Source organism: Mobula hypostoma, chromosome 3, assembly GCF_963921235.1.
Source record: "Mobula hypostoma chromosome 3, sMobHyp1.1, whole genome shotgun sequence".
In the NCBI taxonomy this organism is placed as follows: domain Eukaryota; kingdom Metazoa; phylum Chordata; class Chondrichthyes; order Myliobatiformes; family Myliobatidae; genus Mobula; species Mobula hypostoma.
The window spans coordinates 134,028,062-134,050,117 of NC_086099.1; the positions used below are offsets into that span (position 1 = coordinate 134,028,062).

A 22,056-nucleotide genomic window follows, 5' to 3' on the forward strand; every position below is an offset into this window, starting at 1 on the left:
GCTCGGTACAGAAGTCTCTGTACATAAGGTGACAGGACATGATAAAGTGGTGGTGGTGAGGAGTGTGGTTGGTGGGTTAAAGGGTGGAAGTACTGAGCAGCCTGATGGCTTGATTCATCACCATGTTTGATCCAGCCAACAACAGTGGTGTCATCAGCAAACTTAAATACGGTGTTGGGGCTGTGCTTAGCCTCACAGTCATAAGTGTAAAGCGAGTAGAGCAGTGGGCTAAGCACACAGCCTTGTGGTGCACCTGTGCTAATAATGCAGATTGTGAAAGAGATGTTGTTGCCAACCGAAACTGACTGTGGTCTGCAAGTGAGAAAATTGAGGAACCAATTGCACAAGGTGGTATTGAGGCCAAGGTCTTGAAGCTTATTGATTAGTTTTGAGCAGATAATGGTATTGAATCCTGAGCTGTAGTCGATAAAGCACAGCCTGATGCATGCATCCTTACTGTTCAGATGTTCCAGGATTGAGTGAAGAGCCAACGAAATAGTATCTGTTGTGGCTCTGTTGTGCTGGCAGGCAAATTGGAGTGGATCCAAGTCACCTCCCAGGCAAGAGTTGATATGTTTCATCATTAACCCTTCAAAGCACTTCATCACAGTGGATGTAAGTACTACTTGAAGATAGTCATTAAGGCAGGTCATGACATTATTCTTAGGCACCAGTATAATTGAAGACTGCTTGAAGCAGATGGGTACCTCAGACTGCTGAAGCGAGAGGTTAAAGATATTGATGAACACTCCAGCCAGTTCATGAGCACAGATCTTTAGTACTCGGCTAGGTACCCCATCTGGGCTGGTAGCTTTCAGTAGGTTTACCCACATGAAGGATGCTCTTACATTGGCTTCAGTGGTTAAAATCACAGGGTCATTGCGTTTTGTGAGAATCCGTGAAAATTCCTCCATGTTTTGCTAGTCAAAGTGAGCATAGTAGGCATTGAGCTCTCCTGGGAGTGAAGCATTGTTGTCACCTACATATATGTTGCTTGGTTTCATTTTGTAAAAGTAATAGCATTCAAGCCCTGCCACAGCTGTCGAGCATACTTCAATGATTCAAGTTTGGGCCAGAACTGCCTTTTCGCATATGAGAATTTCTCATAATTCCATATCAAGTGTATGTCCATGGGCTCTTCTATTGCCCTGTTGAGGTCAGATACAGATTTTAAAAAACCTCATATTCCATCTTGTTTGTCTTCAATCTGAAGGAATAAACATTGATTTCTCTAACTTTGAGTAACCACACCCCTTTGCACCTTTTTTGTATCCTACTGGATGCTATCACTCCATCTTTTCCTACTCGCACCCTCTTAACCATCATCTTTACAGTTCTCCCACCAGCTCCCCTCCTTACATGCTTCCCTTTATTCCATGTTCCACTGTTCTCTCTTATCAGATTCCATCTTCTGCAGCCCCTTATTATTTCCATCTACCATCTTCTTACATGTTTCCCAACCTACTTCTTCCTTACCTTAATCTACCTGCCAGCTCTTGTACCACACCTTCCCCTATTCATCTCCCCCACACCCCTCTCTCCAGTCCAGATGAAGGGTCTTGACCCAACATGTCGACTGTCCACTTCCCGCCTGACCTGCTGAGTTTCTCCTACTGCTTTGTCCGTTGCCCCCGATTACCAGCATCTGCAGTCTTGTGTCTCCATTTGCTGTTAATGTTGGGACTCCAAAGAAGAGAAGAAATTCCTTTACTTATGCCTTGAAACAAGTCTTTATTAGCCCAAAGGGTTCTTTGCTTTCATTTTGTTAACATAGAATCTTTTATAAATATTAATTTCTTTGTTGGTTTCTTTGAGATATTTCATATATTTTAGTGAAGTCAGTCTTCTTATCTCTGCATTATTTAATATAACTCCTGCACAAACCGTTAATTCTGTAGCATGGCATACCAAATGAAATCAGTAATTATTGCTCACCAGTCACAAACTTAAAATCCTGACCTACACTTGATCATGCACAACAGTTGTTCCCAGGCTTACATATTGTTTGGACTTTCTGATTAAAAACTATGTCCTTAACGATATTGTTCTACAAACAGGATAATGTGCAATATAAATATAGCAACAGATTAAAATATCAGATGTATTTAAACACTATTAATATTACGGTAAAAATTCAATTTCGGCAATTGATGTATTAAAATTAATCCCTTGGTAACTATAGCTTCAACAATTGTCTTTATTAGTGAAACTTCTGATTAAAAAAACACTGTTTGATTTCAGGATGCGGCAATAAAATTAACATATAACTCAGTCATTTTTATCTATCAATCTGTTGATTCCTTTCACATGTCAGAAAATCAAGTTTTAAAACAGACCTAAGTGTCAACAGCAACTAGTATTTCTATTAGCAATAGAGCCAGAAATGCTTTCCTCAAAGTTCTCTCACATTTGTTCCCCAATTTAAAGAAGCAACTATTTCCCATCTTAAAGTGCTTCATGATTCTCCAATCCCATACATCCTGCTCCTCAGCCCACTGATCCACCTACAAAAAGCATAAGCAAGTTTAGGCTAATGATATCAAAGCAAGATGTTGCAGAAATTGAAAACAGAGTGGGAAAAAAACTAAAATACTAAAACACAGCTGGTGAAACAGAATCCATGAAGGGAAATTAACATTTCTTGTTGACAATTGAGCCAAAAATAATCACTCAAATATAGAAAAATATCAGGAATTGCCTTCTGCCTGGTATATCCTCTTTAAATCACACATATGCTGGCTTAGTCAAGAACATAGAACAGTAGAGCACAGGAATCACATGGTTGTGCCAAATAAGTTAAATTAATTATATTCCTACGAAACTAATTTATGTGCCTACTTAAAAACCTCCTGAATCCTCTATCATCTTTACCTCCACCACCAACAAGACATTACATCTCTTTTGAACTCAGCCCCTCTTACATTAAAAGCATGCACTCTGGTATTAAACATTTCAACCCTGGGAGAAAGGTACTGGCTGCCTCTACAATATGCCTCTCATAATCTTATATACCTCTGTCAGATTTCTTCACAGCCTCTGTTACTCCAGGGAAAACAATTGAAGTTTGTCTCATCCCTCCTTATAGAACATGCCCTCTCATTCAGGCAACATCCTGGCAGACTTCTTCTGCACCCTCACTGAAGCCTCCACATCCATCCTATAATGGAATAACCAGAATTGCTTACAATACTCCAGACTCGGCCTAAGCAGAGTTTTATGGACTTTTTTTATTAAGTGCAATTGTGAACAATAGCCAGATCAGAAATGCTGATCAAGTCAACTAGTTCCCAAAGAGAACTCTGATAGGCCAATCAGATGGTTCACTGCTGCTCAGTGATAACAGGCACAATGGTTTGCTAGTCCCGTACCCCAGAAACACACCTGAGAGGTGCGGTGGAGGTATGTGCTATGCATGACCTGATCTGAAAGCATCATGTTGACTCATAACAGATCGTGTTCACGGTGGAACAGTTTAGTCAAGGATGGGGTGATCAGCACAGATGGACAACTTATACCTCCATTACCCCAGATTAGATTAGATTAGATTAGATACAACTTTATTGTCATTGTGCCGAGCACAGATACAAAGTTAATCAAATGCAGTTAGCATCTAAACAGAAATGCAAATAGTGTTATTTACAAAATAACTGCAAATAAGAAGTAAGTGCTACAGCACACAAATATAAAAGTACCGAGACGGTACAATATGGGTGCAATACTGCTTAGCGCTGTGATGTGAGGTTCAGCAGGGTCACAGCCTCAGGGAAGAAGCTCTTCCTGTGCCTGCTGGTGTGGGAGTGAAGGCTCCTGTAGCACCTACCAGATGGGAGGAGAGTAAAAAGTCCATGGTTAGGGTGAGATGCATCCTTGATAATGCTTTTCGCCCTGCTCAGGCAGCATTTATGGTAGATGTTCTCAATGGTGGGCAATTGGGTGCCCATAATCCACTGGGCAGTTTTCACCACACACTGGAGTGCTTTGCGGTCCAATATGGGACAACTGCCATATCACACTGAGATGCAGTTGGTGAGTATACTCTCAATGGTAGAGTGGTATCCTGGGACAGAGGTGAGCTTTCTTGATGCTCTGCAAGAAATAAAGCCGCTCTTGCGCCTTTTTGATCAGGATGGAGGAGTCCAGGGACCAGGTGAGATCCTCGGAAATGTGGACACCAAGGAATGTGAAGTTTCATACAAGCTCCATTACAGCTCTGCTGATGTAGATGGGGACATGAGTGTGGCTCCTAGCATGCCTGAAGTCTACAATGACCTCCGTGGTCTTCTGCGTGTTAAGGGCCAGGTTGTTGTCGGCACACTATGCGGCCAGGTGCTGGACCTCGTTCCTGTAGGCCGTCTCGTCATCCCCTCTGATCAGGCCAACCACTGTGGTGTCGTCTGTGAACTTGATTATGGAGGAACGCAGTCATAGGTGAAAAGGGAGTACATAAAACTGCTCAGCACACAGCCTTGAGGCACGCCGGTATTCAGGGTGAGAGTGGAGGAGGAGAGATTGTCTAACTTAACTGATTGGGGTCTGTTAGTCAGAAAGTCCAAGGTGCATTTGCAGATGGATGAGCTATTACCAAGCTGGTGAGGTTTGGCAATCAGCTTGGAAGGGATCACAATATTGAATGCCGAACTAAAGTCAATGAACAGCACTCTGACGTAAGAGTTGGGGCTGTCCAGGTGGATCAGGGCAGAGTGAAGTGCCGTGGAGATAGCATCCTCTGTTGACCTGTTGGTGCGATAGGCAAATTGATGGGGGTCCAGGGGGCAGACAGGATTTCAGATGTCATAGAACCAGTCTCTCAAAGCACTTTGCAGTGATGGGGGTGAGTGCAACTGGGCGGAAGTTATTCAGGCCCGTGGCAGTGGAATGCTTCGGCACTGGCATGATGGTGGTGGTCTTGAAGCTTGTGGGGACAACTCCCTGGGGCAGAGACAGATTGAAAATGTCCGTGAAGACCCCAGCCAACTGCCCTGCACAGACTCTGAGCACACGGCCAGGTATTCCATCTGGACCAGCTGCCTTCTGTACATTCACCCTGCTCAGGGTGGCGCAAACTTTGGAGGTGGAAAGTGAGAGAGGCAGCTCACCGGGTGGGAGATCCGCTTTGAGGGTGACCTCCTTGTTCTCTCGGTCAAAGCGAGCGTAGAAGTAATTGAGCTCATCAGGGAGGGAAGCAGAGCTGGAAGGGGGCACAGTACTAGGTGGTTTGAAGTTTGTAATGACCACAACTTCCTGACTCTTGAACTCAATTCCTCGAGCATGCCATATGCCTTCTTATCCACCCGATCAACCAGTGTAATTACTTTCTGAAACAATGGATCTGGAGCCCAGGATCCCGCTGCACATCAATATTGTTGACAGTCTTGCCCCATTAACAGTGTACTTCCCTTTTACATTTGATCTCCCAACATGCAACACTTCATATTTGTCCAGGTGAAGGTCCATCTACCATTTCTCTGCCCATGTTTGCAACTGATTGCTATCTTATTATCTCCTTTGCCTGTCTTATACTCGAACCACAACATCAGTCTCCATATCACCTGTAAGCTTACTAACTCACTCATCTATATTTTTCCATCCAGGTCATATATATCACAAACAGCAGCGATTCCAATATGGATCCCTGCAGAACACCACTAGTCATAAACCGCGAGCCAGAATAAAATTGATGGGCAAGGTAATTCTGAATCCATACAGCCAATTCACTGCGGATCCCATGCATCTGAATCTTCTGGAAGAACCTTCCATGAGTCACCTGTCAAATGCCTTATTAAATCTAGTTAGACAACATCTACAGCTCTACCTTCATCAACCCCTTGAGAAATTCAAAGTTAGTAAGACATGACTTGCCCAGTACAATGCAATGCTGACTGTGCCTAACTGAGCTATGGGATTCCAAATGCTCATAAATTCTTTCCCTAAGAATCCTCTCCAGTAGCTTCCCTACCATTGATGTAGAACTCAGCTGTCTATAGTTTCTAGGATTATCCCCATTTCCTTTCTTAAATACTGGAACATTAGCTACTCAGCAGTCCTCTGGGTTCTCAGCCTTGGTTAGAGATGGCATGAAAATATTTGTCAAGGCCCCAGCAATCTCATCTCTTGCCTCTTTCAATAACCTGAGGTATATCCTATCAAGCTGTGGGAACCTATCCACCATAATCCTCTTTCAAAGGCCCAACACTATGTCCTTCACTATCTTGATCTTACTGATCTTTCTATCCTCCATGACCTTCTTCTTAATCAATACTGTTGCAAAGTATTCATTTATGACCTCATCAACATCATTCAGCTCAGAGCACATATTCCCTCTTTATCCTTGAGTGGTTCTATCTACTCCTTAGTTATCTTCTTACTCTTGATCTATGTATAGAACGCCTTGGGATTCTCTTCAATCCTTTTTACAAGGACTTTTCATGCTCCACCTGGCTTTGCTAATTCCCTTCTGGAGTTCTTTTCTGGCTTTGTTATAATCCTCTGTACAATTTTATATTTATAAATGTTACATATGTTTCATTTTCCTTCTTGACTAAATTCACCACATCTCTCAGCAATCAAAGTTCCCTTACCTTGCCATCCTTGTCCTTCCCTCTCACTGGAACATACCTAGTCTTTAGACACCCTCCATATCTCAGATGAGAACTTGCACGAAAACAGCTGCTCCCTATTAACTCTCCCTGGTCGTCACCTAATACTCTTTTAATTTGCCCCTCTCCAATTTAATACTCTCCTACACGGTCCATATTTCTCCTCATCTATAGCTATCTTAACACGTAAGGAGTTGTGATCAGTGTTCTCTAATTGTTCTCCCACTGAAAGGTCACCTGGTCAAGTTCATTTCCCAACACCAGGTCCGGTATAAACTTGTTGAACTATCTATGTATTGATTAAAGAATCCTTTCAGGATATACTGTACTTAGTAAATTCTGCCCCAACTAAACCTCTTGCTCTAATGAGGTGCCACTCTATACTAGGGAAATTGAAATCACCCAATACAAAAACCTGTTGTTTTAACATCTTTCCCTAATTAGTCCACTTAGCTGTTCCTAAATTTCCTGGCGGCTATTGGGAGTGAGGGGGTCAGTCTATAGTATGATACTAGAGAGATTGCATCTTTTATTCATTCAACTCATATAGATAAACCCTCTGTTATGTCCCCTCTGAGTGTAGCTGTCGTACTGTCTCTGATCAATAGCGCAACTATCCCCCCCACCATCTCCTTTACCTCTTTCTCTATCTTTTCAAGATCAAAAGTTTAGAATATAAAGCATCCATTCATGTACCTCTCTCAATCAGTCTCTGTAATGGCTACAGGATCATAATTCCACATACTGATCCATGCTTGAAGTTTATCACCCTTACCATAATATCCCTAGAATTAAATTGTTCACCAGACAGAATTACAGTTTCCAAATCAGTGAATTTGAATAAATCAAAGACAGCGGAAGTAGACAAACCATTTGTCTTTGTTCGTGCCATGAGGTCAAAGGAACGGAAACTACCATTTTGTGAAACTGTTCTGCACCCTCCATTTTGTGAACTGGTTTTGCTTGACTCAGTCAGTATTTTAATGTAGACACAATGATGCTCCGGGTAATCTCCTGGACTAGAGATAATTTCCAAATAAGTTATTTGGGAGCTGTTCTTTGCTTAGATAAAACACGCAGGTTTGTGAATGGTGAGATCTATATCTACCCTGAGTGATTTGATCTGGTTACTGGTTTGGTAAATGATTTTGAATAAACAGCCAAAAATTACCTGTTGTCACTTATGGAAGAAGGGCAATAAATGGATGCTGGCTTAGATCAGAGCCAACAAGAAGGTGTTATATGTCAGTCAGATGACCTGTGGCCACTAACACTGAAATGCAACATTTGAACTGGTAAGAAATGAATATAAAGCAGAAGCTTCGATTGAAAAATAGGGACAACTCTCTCCAGAGACCCAGCATTGCAGATGTGGAGAACGCTATGGACGTGCAGAGATTAGATCAGGACCATGAGCAACACATGGCCAGCATCGACTCTTTTTCCGGATATTACCTTTCAAATTCTTTAACTGTTCATGGAAGGTCAGAAAAGCTCAGTGGGTATGCACACAAGTCTTCAATCATGTAAATTCATGCGTTCTTCTGTTGAGACAATAAAGGTACTTGTCGGTATTGTAGATTCTCTCTGTGCCTAACTGATCATTATTACTAAGGAGTAGATCCTTGCAACATTCTGTCCATCCCGTTGTGTCTATTATCTTTTTCTTACTGGTCATGACATCTACCTTCATTGCAATCCCTGTTTTCTGAACTGGTGCTCTGGTTCACGTTTCTGTCAAGCTAGTTTAAATCCGTTCGAGTAGCACGAGTGAATCTCTCAACCACGACACTGGTTCTCCTCCAGCTAAGGCACACCCAATCCTTTATGTATCCTTGCTCCAGCAGCTGTTCCGATGATCCTAGAACTTGAAACACCGACCCTCGCACCAGTTCCTCAGCCACACATTCATTTATCTATCTTTCTGCTCTTGGTCTGACGAGCACATGGCTCCAAAGATTACCACCTTTAAGTTCTTTCTTAACCTGTTATTCTCACTGGGTCCTCTTTCCCATTTGTACCTATGTCATTAGTGCTAATGTGCACTATGACCTCTGGCTCCTCACATTCCCCCGAGAGAATGTTCTGCAGCCGCTCTGAGATATCCTTAACTCCAGCACCCAGGGGACAACACGAATGATGAATTGACTTTATTGCTTACATCCTTCACATACATGAGGAGAAAAATCTTTACGTTATGTCTTTGTCTAAATATGCAAGGTGCAATCATAGTAATTTATAATAAATAGAACAGTCAATGTAACGTAGAAATACACTCAAATCAGCGTGAGTTAATCAGCCTGATGGCCTGGTGGAAGAAGCTGACCTGGAGCCTGTTGGTCCTGGCTTTTTTGCTGCGATATCATTTCTCGGATGGCGGCAGCTGGAATAGGTTGTGGTTGGGGTGACTCGGGTCCCCAAAGATCTGACGGGACCTTTTTATACACCTGTCTTTGTAAATTACAGATGCACTGGGCTGTCCGCACCACTCTCTGCAGAATCCTGCGATTAAGGGAGGTACAGTTTCCATACCAGGTAGTAATGCAGCCAGTCAGGATGCTCTCAATTGTGCCTCTGTAGAAAGTTCTTAGGATTTGGGGGCCCATACCAAACTTCCTCAACTGTCTGAGGTGAAAGAGGTGCCGTTGTGCCTTTTTCATCACACAGCTGGTGTGTACAGACTACATGAGGTCCTCGGTGATGTGGATGGTGAGGAACTTAAATGCTGTCAACCCCAAATCCATCGATGCCAATAGGGCTTAGCCTGTCTCCATTCCTCCTGTAATCCACAACTAGCTCCTTTGTTTTTATGACATTGAGGGACAGGTTGTTTTCTTGACACCAGGGTGTCAGAGAGATGACTTCTTCCCTGTAGGCCACCTCATTATTGATTGAGATTAGGCCAATCAATGTAGTGTCGTTGGCAAATCTAATTAGCAGATTAGAGCTGTAGGTGGCAACACAATCATGGGTATACAGGGAGTAAAGGACGGAGCTTAGTACACAGCCCTGAGGGGCTCCTGTATTGAGAGTCAGGGGGTGAAGGTGAGGGAGCCCAGTCTTACCACCGGCCGGCGATCTGACAGGAAGTCCAGGATCCAGCTACACAAGGCAGGGTCAAGGCCAAGGTCTCTGAGCTTCTTGTCGAGCTCAGATGGAATTATGGTGTTGAATGCTGACATGTAGTCCAAGAACAGCATTCTCACATAAGCATCCTTCCTCTCTAGATGTGAAAGGACAGTATGTAGAGCAGTGGCTATTGCATCATCTGTTGATCATTTGTGTCAGTAGGCGAATTGTAGGGGGTCCAGTTTGAGTGGTCATGACCACAGCAGTATCGAAAGGGGTATACTTGCTGCTCATAAGAATGGCCAAAGGAAGATCCATCACAGGCTGTCATTTCCTTTTACCTCTCTGAGTGGTCAACCAGCTGCCTGCAGCCAGTACCTCAGATGCAACCATCTCAAAAAAAAACTCTTGTCTATGATGCCGTCAATATTCCTGACATTCCTAAGCACATCCAGTTCCAACTCTATTTCCTTCACACAGTCAGTCAGGAGCTACAGCTGGCAGAACTTGTGCAGGTGAAATCATCAGGGACACTGACACTCTCCCGAATCTCTCACATCCTGCAGGAGCATACTGCTGCATAAATTGACATTCCACCTTCTCTGACAAGAACAATAGTTGTAAGGGAATACCCATTGTACGTACCTGCTTGGCTCCTCTTACCAAAGCCTCATACACTTAGACTCAATCACAGCACTTGCATCTCAAACACAGCCACTCCAAAATGGCTGCTCCGCTACAGCTTGCATCCCTATTATGCTGTACCTACAAAACAAACAATTGGGCAAACAAGCTGCTAATTTAAAAAAAACTTTCAAAGAGCTGCTGCCTCCACCCTTCTGCTCCTTTGGCTGCTGCAAATGGACAAACAAGCTCTTAACTGAAAAAACAACATTCACATGTCACCTAACTATAGGAAGGATATCAGTAAGATTGAAAGAGTGCAGAGAAGATTTACTAGGATGTTGCCGGGTCTTCAGGAGTTGAGTTACAGGGAAAGATTGAACAGGTTAAGACTTTATTCCTTGGAGCGTAGAAGAATGAGGGGAGATTTGATAGAGGTTTACAAAATTATGAAGGGTATAGATAGAGTAAATGCAAATAGGCTCTTTCCACTTAGATTAGGTGAGATAAATACGAGAGGACATGGCTTTAGGGTGAAAGGGGAAAGGTTTAGGGGGAACTTCTTCTTCACTCAGAGAGTGGTGGGAGTGTGGAACGGGCTGCCATCTGACGTGGTAAATGTGGGCTCACTCTTAAGTTTTAAGAATAAATTCGATAGGCACATGGATGGAAGAGATCTGGAGTGTTATGGACTGGGTGCAGGTCAATGGGACTAGTGGAATAAGTTTCGGCACAGACTAGAAGGGCCGAATGGCCTGCTTTCTGTGCTGTAGTGTTCTATGATTTTATGTTAGTGCATAGAAAACCATCAACTCATCACCATTGAAACTTAGAGGATGTGCAGAATGGAATGTATTGCATGTTGTTGGATATCATTTCCACATTACAATCCATACTCTAGGTCTCCGGTAATTTTCTAGTTTTCATTGATGTCTCATCTTTCATAAAAATGAGATCATGTGGAACAGAAAATCATTGTAATATTTTATTCAATTTTTAGGCAATTCTAGTTTGGAATATCTCTTCCTGAATTTTTTTTTGTACTCGGCAAACCATGAACTCTCAGGTCAAAATTAATTTCTCCTTGAAGACAGTCACTATGCTAGATATGGAAATTAAATATACAAAGCCATATCAGTACAAATTATTGGACCCAGTTTAGAATATAGATTAATTATTAGTCTGTGACCTGAAGCTGCTTACATGACACACCTCCAACATTTCCAAGATGTTGTTCATTCTGCTTTCAAAAACGTATCACCTATGCTGCATTCTTGATCCCATCATAGCCTAGTTGTAACATGGGGATGAGGATCTGCTGATTTGACTGTTCTAATGAGATTTTCAAAAAGAAGAGTGGCGAATTATGATTACAGAAATTAAACCAGTTCTGATCAAGCTCTACATTATGATATAAATGGTATGTTATCAAGTGACCTTTAGTTTACAATGTTAGTACATTTCTTATACAAGTAATGTTAAGAGCAGATGCAAAGTGATATAAAATGCACGAACAAAAATACATTTATATTGCGTCTTACACAATCACATAATTAATGCAAAATTAAGTACACAGAGTATTTAAACGCAAACAACAGGAATTCTGCAGATGCTGGAAATTCAAGCAACATACATCAAAGTTGCTGGTGAACGCAGCAGGCCAAGCAGCATCTATAGGAAGAGGCGCAGTCGACGTTTCAGGCCGAGACCCTTCGTCAGGACTAACTGAAGGAAGAGTGAGTAAGGGATTTGAAAGCTGGAGGGGGAGGGGGAGATGCAAAATGATAGGAGAAGACAGGAGGGGGAGGGATAGAGCCGAGAGCTGGACAGGTGATAGGCAAAAGGGGATACGAGAGGATCATGGGACAGGAGGTCCGGGAAGAAAGACAAGGAGGGGGGGGTGACCCAGAGGATGGGCAAGAGGTATATTCAGAGGGACGGAGGGAGAAAAGGGAGAGTGAGAGAAAGAATGTGTGCATAAAAATGAGTAACAGATGGGGTACGAGGGGGGAGGTGGGGCCTTAGCGGAAGTTAGAGAAGTCGATGTTCATGCCATCAGGTTGGAGGCTACCCAGACGGAATATAAGGTGTTGTTCCTCCAACCTGAGTGTGGCTTTGAGGAGGCCTCAGTTTGGAGGAACAACACCTTATATTCCGTCTGGGTAGCCTCCAACCTGATGGCATGAACATCGACTTCTCTAACTTCCGCTAAGGCCCCACCTCCCCCCCCGTACCCCATCTGTTACTCATTTTTATGCACATATTCTTTCTCTCACTCTCCTTTTTCTCCCTCTGTCCCTCTGAATATACCTCTTGCCCATCCTCTGGGTCACCCCCCCCCTTGTCTTTCTTCCCGGACCTTCTGTCCCATGATACTCTCGTATCCCCTTTTGCCTATCACCTGTCCAGCTCTCGGCTCTATCCCTCCCCCTCCTGTCTTCTCCTATCATTTTGCATCTCCCCCTCCCCCTCCAGTTTTCAAATCCCTTACTCACTCTTCCTTCAGTTAGTCCTGACGAAGGGTCTCGGCCTGAAACGTCGACTGCGCCTCCTCCTATAGATGCTGCTTGGCCTGCTGCGTTCACCAGCAACTTTGATGTATGTTACACAGAGTATTTGTTGTTTTCAAGATTAATTTGGCTATGAATCAATCAATTTAATGTGCTGTTGTCCTCATTGCTTAAGAATGGAATGTTGGCCAGAAGTACATTTGTCCAAAATGCCAGAGCACATCCTGCATTCATAAGTGTAAAGTGCTATGAAACTTTCATGTTTACATGAACTGGCAGATAAGGCTTAAGTTTAAATGAAAGCTACCTCTCCAATCATACAGTAAACCATTAATATCAAGGTCAAGCTAGATTAATGTTAAAATCTCTGTTGTAGGGTTTGTACCTACAGTCTTTTCATTTAGAGGCAAGTATAGAAACAATAAATCAAGATTTAGCACCACTATTAAAATAAGACCATAGACATAGGAGCAGAATTAGGCTACTTAGTCCATCGAGTCTGCTCCTTTATTCTGTCTTGGCTGATTTATTGTCCCTCTTAATCTCATTTGCCTGTGTTCTCCTTGCAACCATTGAAGCCCTTACTAATCAAGAAACTGTCAACCTCCACTTTAAATATACCCAATGACTTTGCTTCCACAGCCATCTGTAGCAATGAATTCCACATATTCACCATCCCCTGGCTAATGAAATTCCTCCTCATTTCTATTCTAAAGGGTGTCCTTCTATTCTGTGGCCCCTTTGTCCTAGACTCCCCCACTATAAGAAACATCCTCTCCACATCCACTCGATCTGGGCCTTTCAATATTCTGAAATAACAGAAAGGTTCTTGTACTCTAATAAGCCATTTTCTATCATATTCCAAAAATATCCTTATTTTAGCAATAAGGCCCTTTGTGAGTGTTTACAGTGAGAAACACTTTGTACTTCTTCTTCCATTTCTATCTGTAGGTATGCCTCAGCTACATCGACTTTGCTGAAGTGTTCCCCCTCCAAAAAGTTCTGTAAAGATAACCTCTATCCTGCCAAGATGGTATCGATCTACTTTCAGTACTGGGTTGGTGGTGACATTAAAATCATCATAGATCCTGACAGACTCATCCTTCTTGGCTATTGGCATTACCCATGGGCTCCACTCAACATAGCTGGATATCTGCAGGATTCAGTGCAGTATGTTTGAAATGCCGTTCAAACGCATTTTGCGGAATGACTGAAACAGCCAAGCCAGTGCCCAATTCCATTTTTATTAATTTGCCATTCACTTCTGGTGTAAGCCATATTGCTTGCCATTTTTGTTAGTTTTCACAATGTAGGTTTCAAAGCTACCTAGTCCTGTATCACTCCTGTGTTCTGTGATTCCACTATGAGACCCAAAGTGTTCTGCAATCAACAATGGCTTTGGTTCTAAATGTTTCTGCATTACTTTCACAATATCAGCAAACCCCATTTTGACGGATTTGGTTGGAGCAGTTAAACTTCTTAGCAAGCTCTCTGCTTTTCCACCTAATGCACTCAGCAAAACTGGCACTCGATTTTCATTGGCTATTCCATTTGCTTCAAAACAACTGCTCAATTCATTCAGTACATGTCATCCAGTTATCTATTGTGCAATTGAATGTGTCTATCTCTCTGTTGTATTGAGTCATTTCTGTTTTTAAAAATTTATTGTTATCACTCAATACTCAGAGTTTATGAACCCATGGCCATACTCGTTCCTTGTTAATTTTGTCAATTTTCTGCCTTTATAAAAAAAACCTCATATGTCTCTCTTTCCTTCTGAAGAAAATGTGCTGTGCTTCAACAGATAGGTAGTCCTCTCAGGTTTGTTTTAAAACTTCCTCTTTAACATCATTATGTTTTGTAACTGCAGAACCTAATTGAAAGAAAAGCACAGGAGCTAGGATATTTGTCTACTTAGTTTTCTTTTAGTGAGACACTCACATATAACATGGTGGCATAATGACTTCTTACATATAACTCATAATGAATTATGTAAACAAACAAATAATGCTAAATCAAACAATATATTTACAAATTACTTAAATACTGAATACACTACACCGACCTCCAATGCTCCTAAAATAAATTTCAACCATCTATTTGATAAGAAGTCCAAACCTGTGCCAGTTGGAAAATTCACAATGCGATCCCAATACATGAAACAGTACAGTTGTCAATTAATGTATTTCCATCTCTCTAAAAGAAGGCTAACCTTCCTCTATTTAATTATGTCTCACAGCCTGGTGATATTTGAGGGGAAACAAAACTTCTTTTTGGGAGGGTTCTTTGGATTTCTTGCTTACTCTCTCAGAGATGAGATAATGGCTTTTAAGGCTATATTACCTCTGGCCAACCTTCTTTTCCATAAGAATAAATCAGCCACTTTCTCCGTAAATAAAATACTAAATCCTGAAGGATAGCAAACTTCATTGCAAGTAAATTTTACCAATGCCCCTCAAATTTTCTTTCACAAACAATATAACCCCATGTAGTTTAGCAAAATACAGGTTTTCTTCCCAATCACATCCACAAATACAAAAATCAATAATAACTCATCTAAAAAAAAACTAATCTCAAATTCCTGGACAACTAAGGAGAAAAAGTGGCATATGATAATTGGAAACAACAGGAATTCTGCAGATGCTGGAAATTCAAGCAACACACATCAAAGTTGCTGGTGAACACAGCAGGCCAGGCAGCATCTCTAGGAAGAGGTACAGTCGACGTTTCAGGCCGAGACCCTTCGTCAGGACTAACTGAAGGAAGAGCTAGTAAGAGATTTGAAAGTGGGAGGGGGAGGGGGAGATCCAAACTGACAGGAGGTCCGGGGAGAAAGACAAGGGGGGGGGAGGGGGGACCTCCTGTCCCATGATCCTCTCGTATCCCCTTTGCCAATCACTTGTCCAGCTCTTGGCTCCATCCCTCCCCCTCCTGTCTTCTCCTATCATTTTGGATCTCCCCCTCCCCCTCCCACTTTCAAATCCCTTACTCACTCTTCCTTCAGTTAGTCCTGATGAAGGGTCTCAGCCTGAAATGTCGACTGTACCTCTTCCTAGAGATGCTGCCTGGCCTGCTGCGTTCACCAGCAACTTTGATGTGTGTTATAAGATAATTGGGTTGCTTGTCCCGCCTGAAGCTTGGCTAAATGGGATTGACAGGTGTGTAAGGCATTCTGGCAAACGGCATTGGTTCCCATTACTCAAATGATGAATCTTGAGCGGAGGTGGGAAATGCATCAGAGCCACTCCAGATCTCACCCTGCATCATTACATCTCCAAGTACTTTACCAATCCAACCTGAAGGAAAAAGCCTGTGCGGACGGCGGCCCCAGTTGCCTGTCCACCGTGGGCGTGGCTCAGATAACACCCGCCCCTAGCGTCGAGTCCAGCCAATGAGCGGTGTTGTGTCCGTGACGGCACGTTGTATTACCCCGCCCCGACTCAGTGAAACGTAAACTGTGTTAAGATGGCGGCGGCGCAGTTGTTCCGGAAAGATTAACGGTCGAAAAGCACAGTGAGGCCGGCTGGTTAGTGATTCGGTAATCCCACCAGCGAGCCAGTCCCGATCCAACGACAGTCGCCGGAGCCAATCAAGGAGACGAGAGGATGTGTTGCTGCGTTTGCACGGGTGGCTGATAGTTCGCTGTGGGTGTTGTAAGGATGAACCAGGAGGTAAGGGGGGAGCACGCTCCGCGTTTGGAGAGGTGGAGATGATAGGTTGATAGCGAGCCCTCATGATGAACCCGAGGAGAGGGGCAGACCGGCGGCGGTGTGGGGTACCTCACCGGCCGGCCCCCTCTGACAGTTGCTACAGGTGTGTGAGTCGTTGCTGCTGTCTCGCAGAGTAAGGTGAGGGCCGCCGGCACACCCGCAACAGGGGCGGTGGGTGGGGGTATATTTGGGGGAGCCCGTCTACTAGCCCCGCATTGTCTACTGTCGGGCGCCACGCCCATCGCTTCAAACCCCATTCTTCCCGGGGACACCTGCAATGTGGGCGTACAACCTGCTGCCACCTTTACCCGCAATCTCGGCCATCGGGCGCATCTGGGCTCTGTGGACATAGTTGCCTTCAACCCAATCACTGCATCTCGGGGTGCGAGAATTCGTTGTGGCTGCTTTGCATCTCAGTGATAATTGTTTTTTTTTCGTGAATAAGTCACTATTAATAAGTTGATATGTCAACATTGATGTCACATTGGCCCCCTTTACTACTCTCTCCCCGTAAAGACCACCGTGGCATTTAGCCCTTCGAGTCTGTTTCCCCATTCAGCCTTCTACACCATAACGTGCAATTCAATGTATTTGTTTACTGTTTGCTTGATCCACGCATTTCTTCTAATTGTCCAATATCCACAAATCTGTTTTGGATGCAACCGTGGTCTGAGCTTCTGTGGTTTAGAGGATTCATCACTGAAGGAATTTCTTTATTGTAGCTCCAAATGGCCTACTCATTATTCCAATTTTTTTTATTTCAAGTTGATCACACTTTATTTTAGTTTGAAGAAAAGTAGCTGAGTATACTTAGGCTCTCCCTGTATAACTGATTTGTCCCAGGGACCAGTAACTTTTTGCTGTACTTTATTTTTTAGCATAAGGAGATAAATTGTAGCAATACTCAGGTATGGTTTTAATGAGGTCCTCTAATTAATGATACCTTACTATGATACTCAAATCTGCCAATAAATAAGCAGCAAATTTGGAAATAGTACATTGGTTGCCTTGCTGAATCATTGTTAGAAGTTCTGTAATTTTTGTCCTTAGCTGCTCTTCCTGAAAATCTCAGTATGTTGATGAGTCAACATGATATCCTTTTGCAAGTTCATGTAGCTGCATTCCATTTACTTCATTTTCTAAATGTCTTGATGTTGCATTCTTTATGAATTCCAGGGTTTTCCCAGCTACCAATGCTGTTTTCTTAAACTAGGTTTAGCAAATGCAATCCCACATTTCTGTAGGAGAACATTCTAGCATCTGTTTTAATTTTGTGAAATAATAACTAGGGAATCCATTTTTTTTTTACTAACAGCCCCCTTAAATTCTGGGATGTAGTTCTTGGAATTAATCAATGTATTGGGCTCACTAACTGAGTAAATTTTGTTCATAATGCCACTTTCCTTGTGGCACTGGAGCTTCAGTTTTCCAGAACTTCTGATGGCTGCTTTATCATCTTTCACGTAAAATATTTGCTTAATTTCTCTGCCTTCTCATTGTTATATCCTATTATGAATTTTTTTTTCATTTTTAGCATCCAGTTTTCCTTCGTTAGCTTTATTTTTTGTGCTTACCAATTGAAGCTATTGCAATCTATTTTTCCTCAGTTTATTGTCTATTGCTTTGTCAATTTTTTAGTCATCTTTTTAATTCTAAAGCCTTGTTAGTCTTAAGGCATGCTACTATTTTTGGTAACGTTGAGAATTTCAAATTTAAAAATATCTAATTTCTTCTCACTTTTCCTACTATTTTTGTGTCTTAAAATAATGTATGATATGCAGCAAGTATACATTAATTTAAATTCTATTGTCATACCTATGAATGTCAATTTCCAGTCTGTCAGCCAATTTGCCTTTTATATTTCCTCAGTTGTCTTTGATTATAAATACATGTAAAGGCAGTTCACCAACTTTTTTATATAAGCCATGTCTTCACTCTTTGGTGGCCTATAAACAGATTATACCCATGTTTTCTGCTGCTGTTTAACTCCTTATAAACAGATTTCTAATTCTATAATTGATTCGCTGAGCCAAAATCCCTTCTGTTAGCTGTTCCGATGATATCCCTTTCTAACAGTGCTGCCCCACCACCTTTTTGAATATCCTTCCTAAATGTTGAATGCACTACAATATTTCTCTCCAAGGATTGATTGTTGTGTAGGTACTTCTTTGTATTATCAGTTATAGGCAACTATTTATAATCTTTGATTTGTCCAGTTTGGATAGAGGAAATTTGGAAGGTGATCAAAGTTTTCAGAAGGCAGAAGGCAATCATGAGTAGCCATGAGTAAACTTTTGACTTGCCAAAATGATAGCACAAGTGCTATTACAAAGAAAACATGGCAGCACCTCTACTTTGTTAGAAGATTGTGAAGATTCAACATGTCATCTAAACTGGAATTTTAGCCTGGAATGGAAACACCAATGTCCTTGAATGGAAAAGCTTCCAAAAAGTAGTGGATACAGCCCAGTCCATCACGGGTAAAGCCTTCCCCACCATTGAACATGTCTACATGGAGCACTATCGCAGAAAAGCAGCATTCATCATCACAGACCCGCACCACCAAGGTCCTGCTCTCCTTGCTGCAGCCATCCGGAAGGAGGTACAGGAACCTAACGACCCACACCTCAAGGTTCAGGAAGAGTTATTACCTCTCAGCCATCAGACTCTCGAACCAGAGTGGGTATCTCCACTCGCCACGACACTGAACTGTTCCCACAACCTATGGACTCACTTGTAAGGACTCTTATCTCATGTTCTTGATATTTATTGTTTAATTTTTTTTTGTTTTTTTTTGTGTTTGCATAGTTATCTTTTGCACATTGGTTGCTTGTCTATCTTGTGAGTAGTCTTTCATTGATTCTGTTGTTTCTTTGTATTTACTATGAATGCCTGTAAGAAAATAAATCTCAGCATTGTTGCACCTCAGGGATTAGATTCTGGATTTCTTGATCAGTATGTTGGGAAATTAGCCGAAACAAACAGTTATGATTGCTAAATGTGCTGATGGTGTAAATATAAGTTTTGAGGATGATGTATGGCAGCTAAAAGGAAAAGGTGTTTAAATGACTGGGCAACAATCGGCAGATGGATTATAAAGTGAGAAAGTGAAATTTTCCATTTGGCAGAAAAAGCAAAAAATACATTATATCAATTGAGAGATTGAAGAGCTCTTAGATGTGTAGAGGTGCTGGTGAGCATTTTTTTTGTCATGGCATCTGCATGGTTAGGCCAGGGCAGGCAATTACGTAGTTACGTTCACTCCTAGGAACTTGAAGCTTTCAATATTCTTGTCCTCAACGCTATTGATGTCAACTGGAGTGTGTGCACTGTCCCCAGTTTTGTTTGCGTTGAGGGAAAGATTGGAAGTCATGACATAATATCACAAGACTTCTTGTACTCCAACTTGAGATACAGCCCATTGCAGTGGTATCATCTGCAAGGTCCTGCATGGGAGATTGGTCAAGAAAGTTCAGTCGCTCGGCATTTAAGATGAGTTAGTAAATTGGATTAGACATTGGTTTTGTGGGAGAAGCCAGAGGGTGGTAGATGGTTGCTTCTCTGACTGGAGGCCTGTGACTAGTGGAGTACCAGAGGGGTCTGTGCTGGGTCTATTTGTCATCTGTATCAATGATCTGGATAGTGTGGTTAACTGGATCAGCAAATTTGTGGATGACACTGAGATTGGGGGTGTAGTGGACTGCAAGGAAGGCTATCATAGCTTACAGTGGAACCTGGACCAGCTGGACTAGAATTTAATGCAGATGAGTTCAAAGTGTTACATTTCGTTAGAACTAACGAGGGTAGAACTTACACAGTGAATAGTAGGACACTAAGGAGTGTGACGGAACAGAGAGATCTGAGAATAGAGGTCCATATTTCATTGAAAGTGGTATCACAAGTAGATAGAGTCGTAAAGAAAACTTATGGCACATTGGGCATCATAAATCCAAGTACTGAGCACAGGAGATAGGATGTTACGTTGAAGTTGTATAAGACATTGGTGAGGCCTAACAGAGTATTATGTGCAGTTTTGGTCACCTGCATACCTGGTTTGGTCAACTGGAAAGATGTAAATAAGGTTGAAAGAGAACAGCAAAAAATTACAAGGATGTTGGAGAGTCTGGAAGAAATGGTTATCACAGGAGATCCAACTTTAAATGTATGGATGGAAATTACAATGGACATTTATAAAATGGAGAAGATAACAGCATCTGTTAATCATAAGTTGGAACGATTTTATTCATACTGGAAAAAATGGTTTAACTACATAACACCTCATAGGCCTGATTTTATTCTCACAAGTCAATGAATATGTTGCAAAAAAAAATCACTCCCTACTTTGTACATAGTTTTCTTCTTTTGATTGTTCTTTCCTACCTCTCCTTTCTATAAGTGTATACCTCAGATAAATATTATGTGGAGATTTGTGACAAATATGATTATATGATATATGTACAGTATCTGAAATACATGTTGTGGAAATGTTTGTTTGATGATGAACTTCAATAAAAAATAAATTACAAAAAAAAAGAAAGAAAAGGTTCGGGCTTTATTCTTTGGAATGTAGAACATAGTGAAGAGATATATAGTAATAGATGTATATAAAACTTGGGTGTATAGATAGGGTAAATGCAAGCAGGCTTTTTCCACTGAAGTTGGGTGGCACTGCACCCAGAGAGTTATAGGTGAAAGGTGAAAAGTTTAAGGGGAAATATGAGGGGAAACTTCTTCACTCAGGGTTGTGAGTGTGGAAAGAGCTGTCAGCACAAGTGGTGCATGCAAACTTGATTCAACACTTAAGAGAAGCTTTGAACAGTACATGGATGGTAGGGTATGGAGGGCTATGGTCCCAGTGCAGGTTGATGGGAATAGGCAGTTTAAATGGATCTGGTTGGGCTGAAGGGCCTGATTTATGTTGTATTTTTCTATGACTCTGATTCTATGACTAATTTGTAAATGGAGTTGGAGCAGAATCTGGCCATGTGGTCTTGAGTGTATAAGGAATAGAGTAAGTGGCAGAGAATACACTCTTATGGGCCACCAGTGTTGAGGGTAATTGTGGTGGAGATATTGCTGCTTGAATGCAACTGGATTCTTGAATTCCAGGATGCAACAGAGATGAGCAACACACAAAATGCTGGAGGAACTCAGCAGGCCAGGCAGCATTTATGGTAAAGAATAAACAGTTAATGTTTTGGGCCGGGACTCCTCTTCAGGACTGTTTGCAACAGAAGATGCTGAGTCCCAGGTCTAGAGGTTTGGAGATGAGATTGCTTGGAATTATAATATTGAAGGCAGAGCTGTTGTCAACGAACCATGGTCTTACGCAGGTGTCTTTACTGTCTAGATGCTCCAGAGATGATGCAAGTGCCAGAGAGATGGCATCTGCTCCAGATGCGTTTTAATGGGAGGTAAATTGCTGTGGGTTGAGGTTGTCTGGGAGTGCTGTTCCCTCTAAACTGTGTGGTGCAGAGTCCTGCTGAAGTAGAATGCCCTGCGCACATACACTGCACAGCTGGAATTTTCTTTAATGTAATGTTAATT

The 22,056-nt window shown here is 42.1% G+C and overlaps 1 protein-coding gene across 4 annotated transcripts in view; it reads left to right on the plus strand.

The window, feature by feature from the left end:
* The first annotated feature begins 16,209 nt into the window (after nt 1-16,209).
* Nucleotides 16,210-22,056, plus strand: part of snx13 (sorting nexin 13) — a 207,771-nt gene continuing 201,924 nt past the window's right edge. For 2 of the 4 annotated variants that reach the window (XM_063043758.1, XM_063043761.1), the window contains exon 1: nt 16,223-16,470. In XM_063043758.1, coding sequence (XP_062899828.1) covers nt 16,459-16,470 — 12 coding nt within the window. In that variant the 5' untranslated portion in view covers nt 16,223-16,458. Of the gene's footprint in view, nt 16,471-22,056 lie in introns of all 4 variants that reach the window. The other 2 variants (XM_063043762.1, XM_063043759.1) reach the window with 2 other exon arrangements.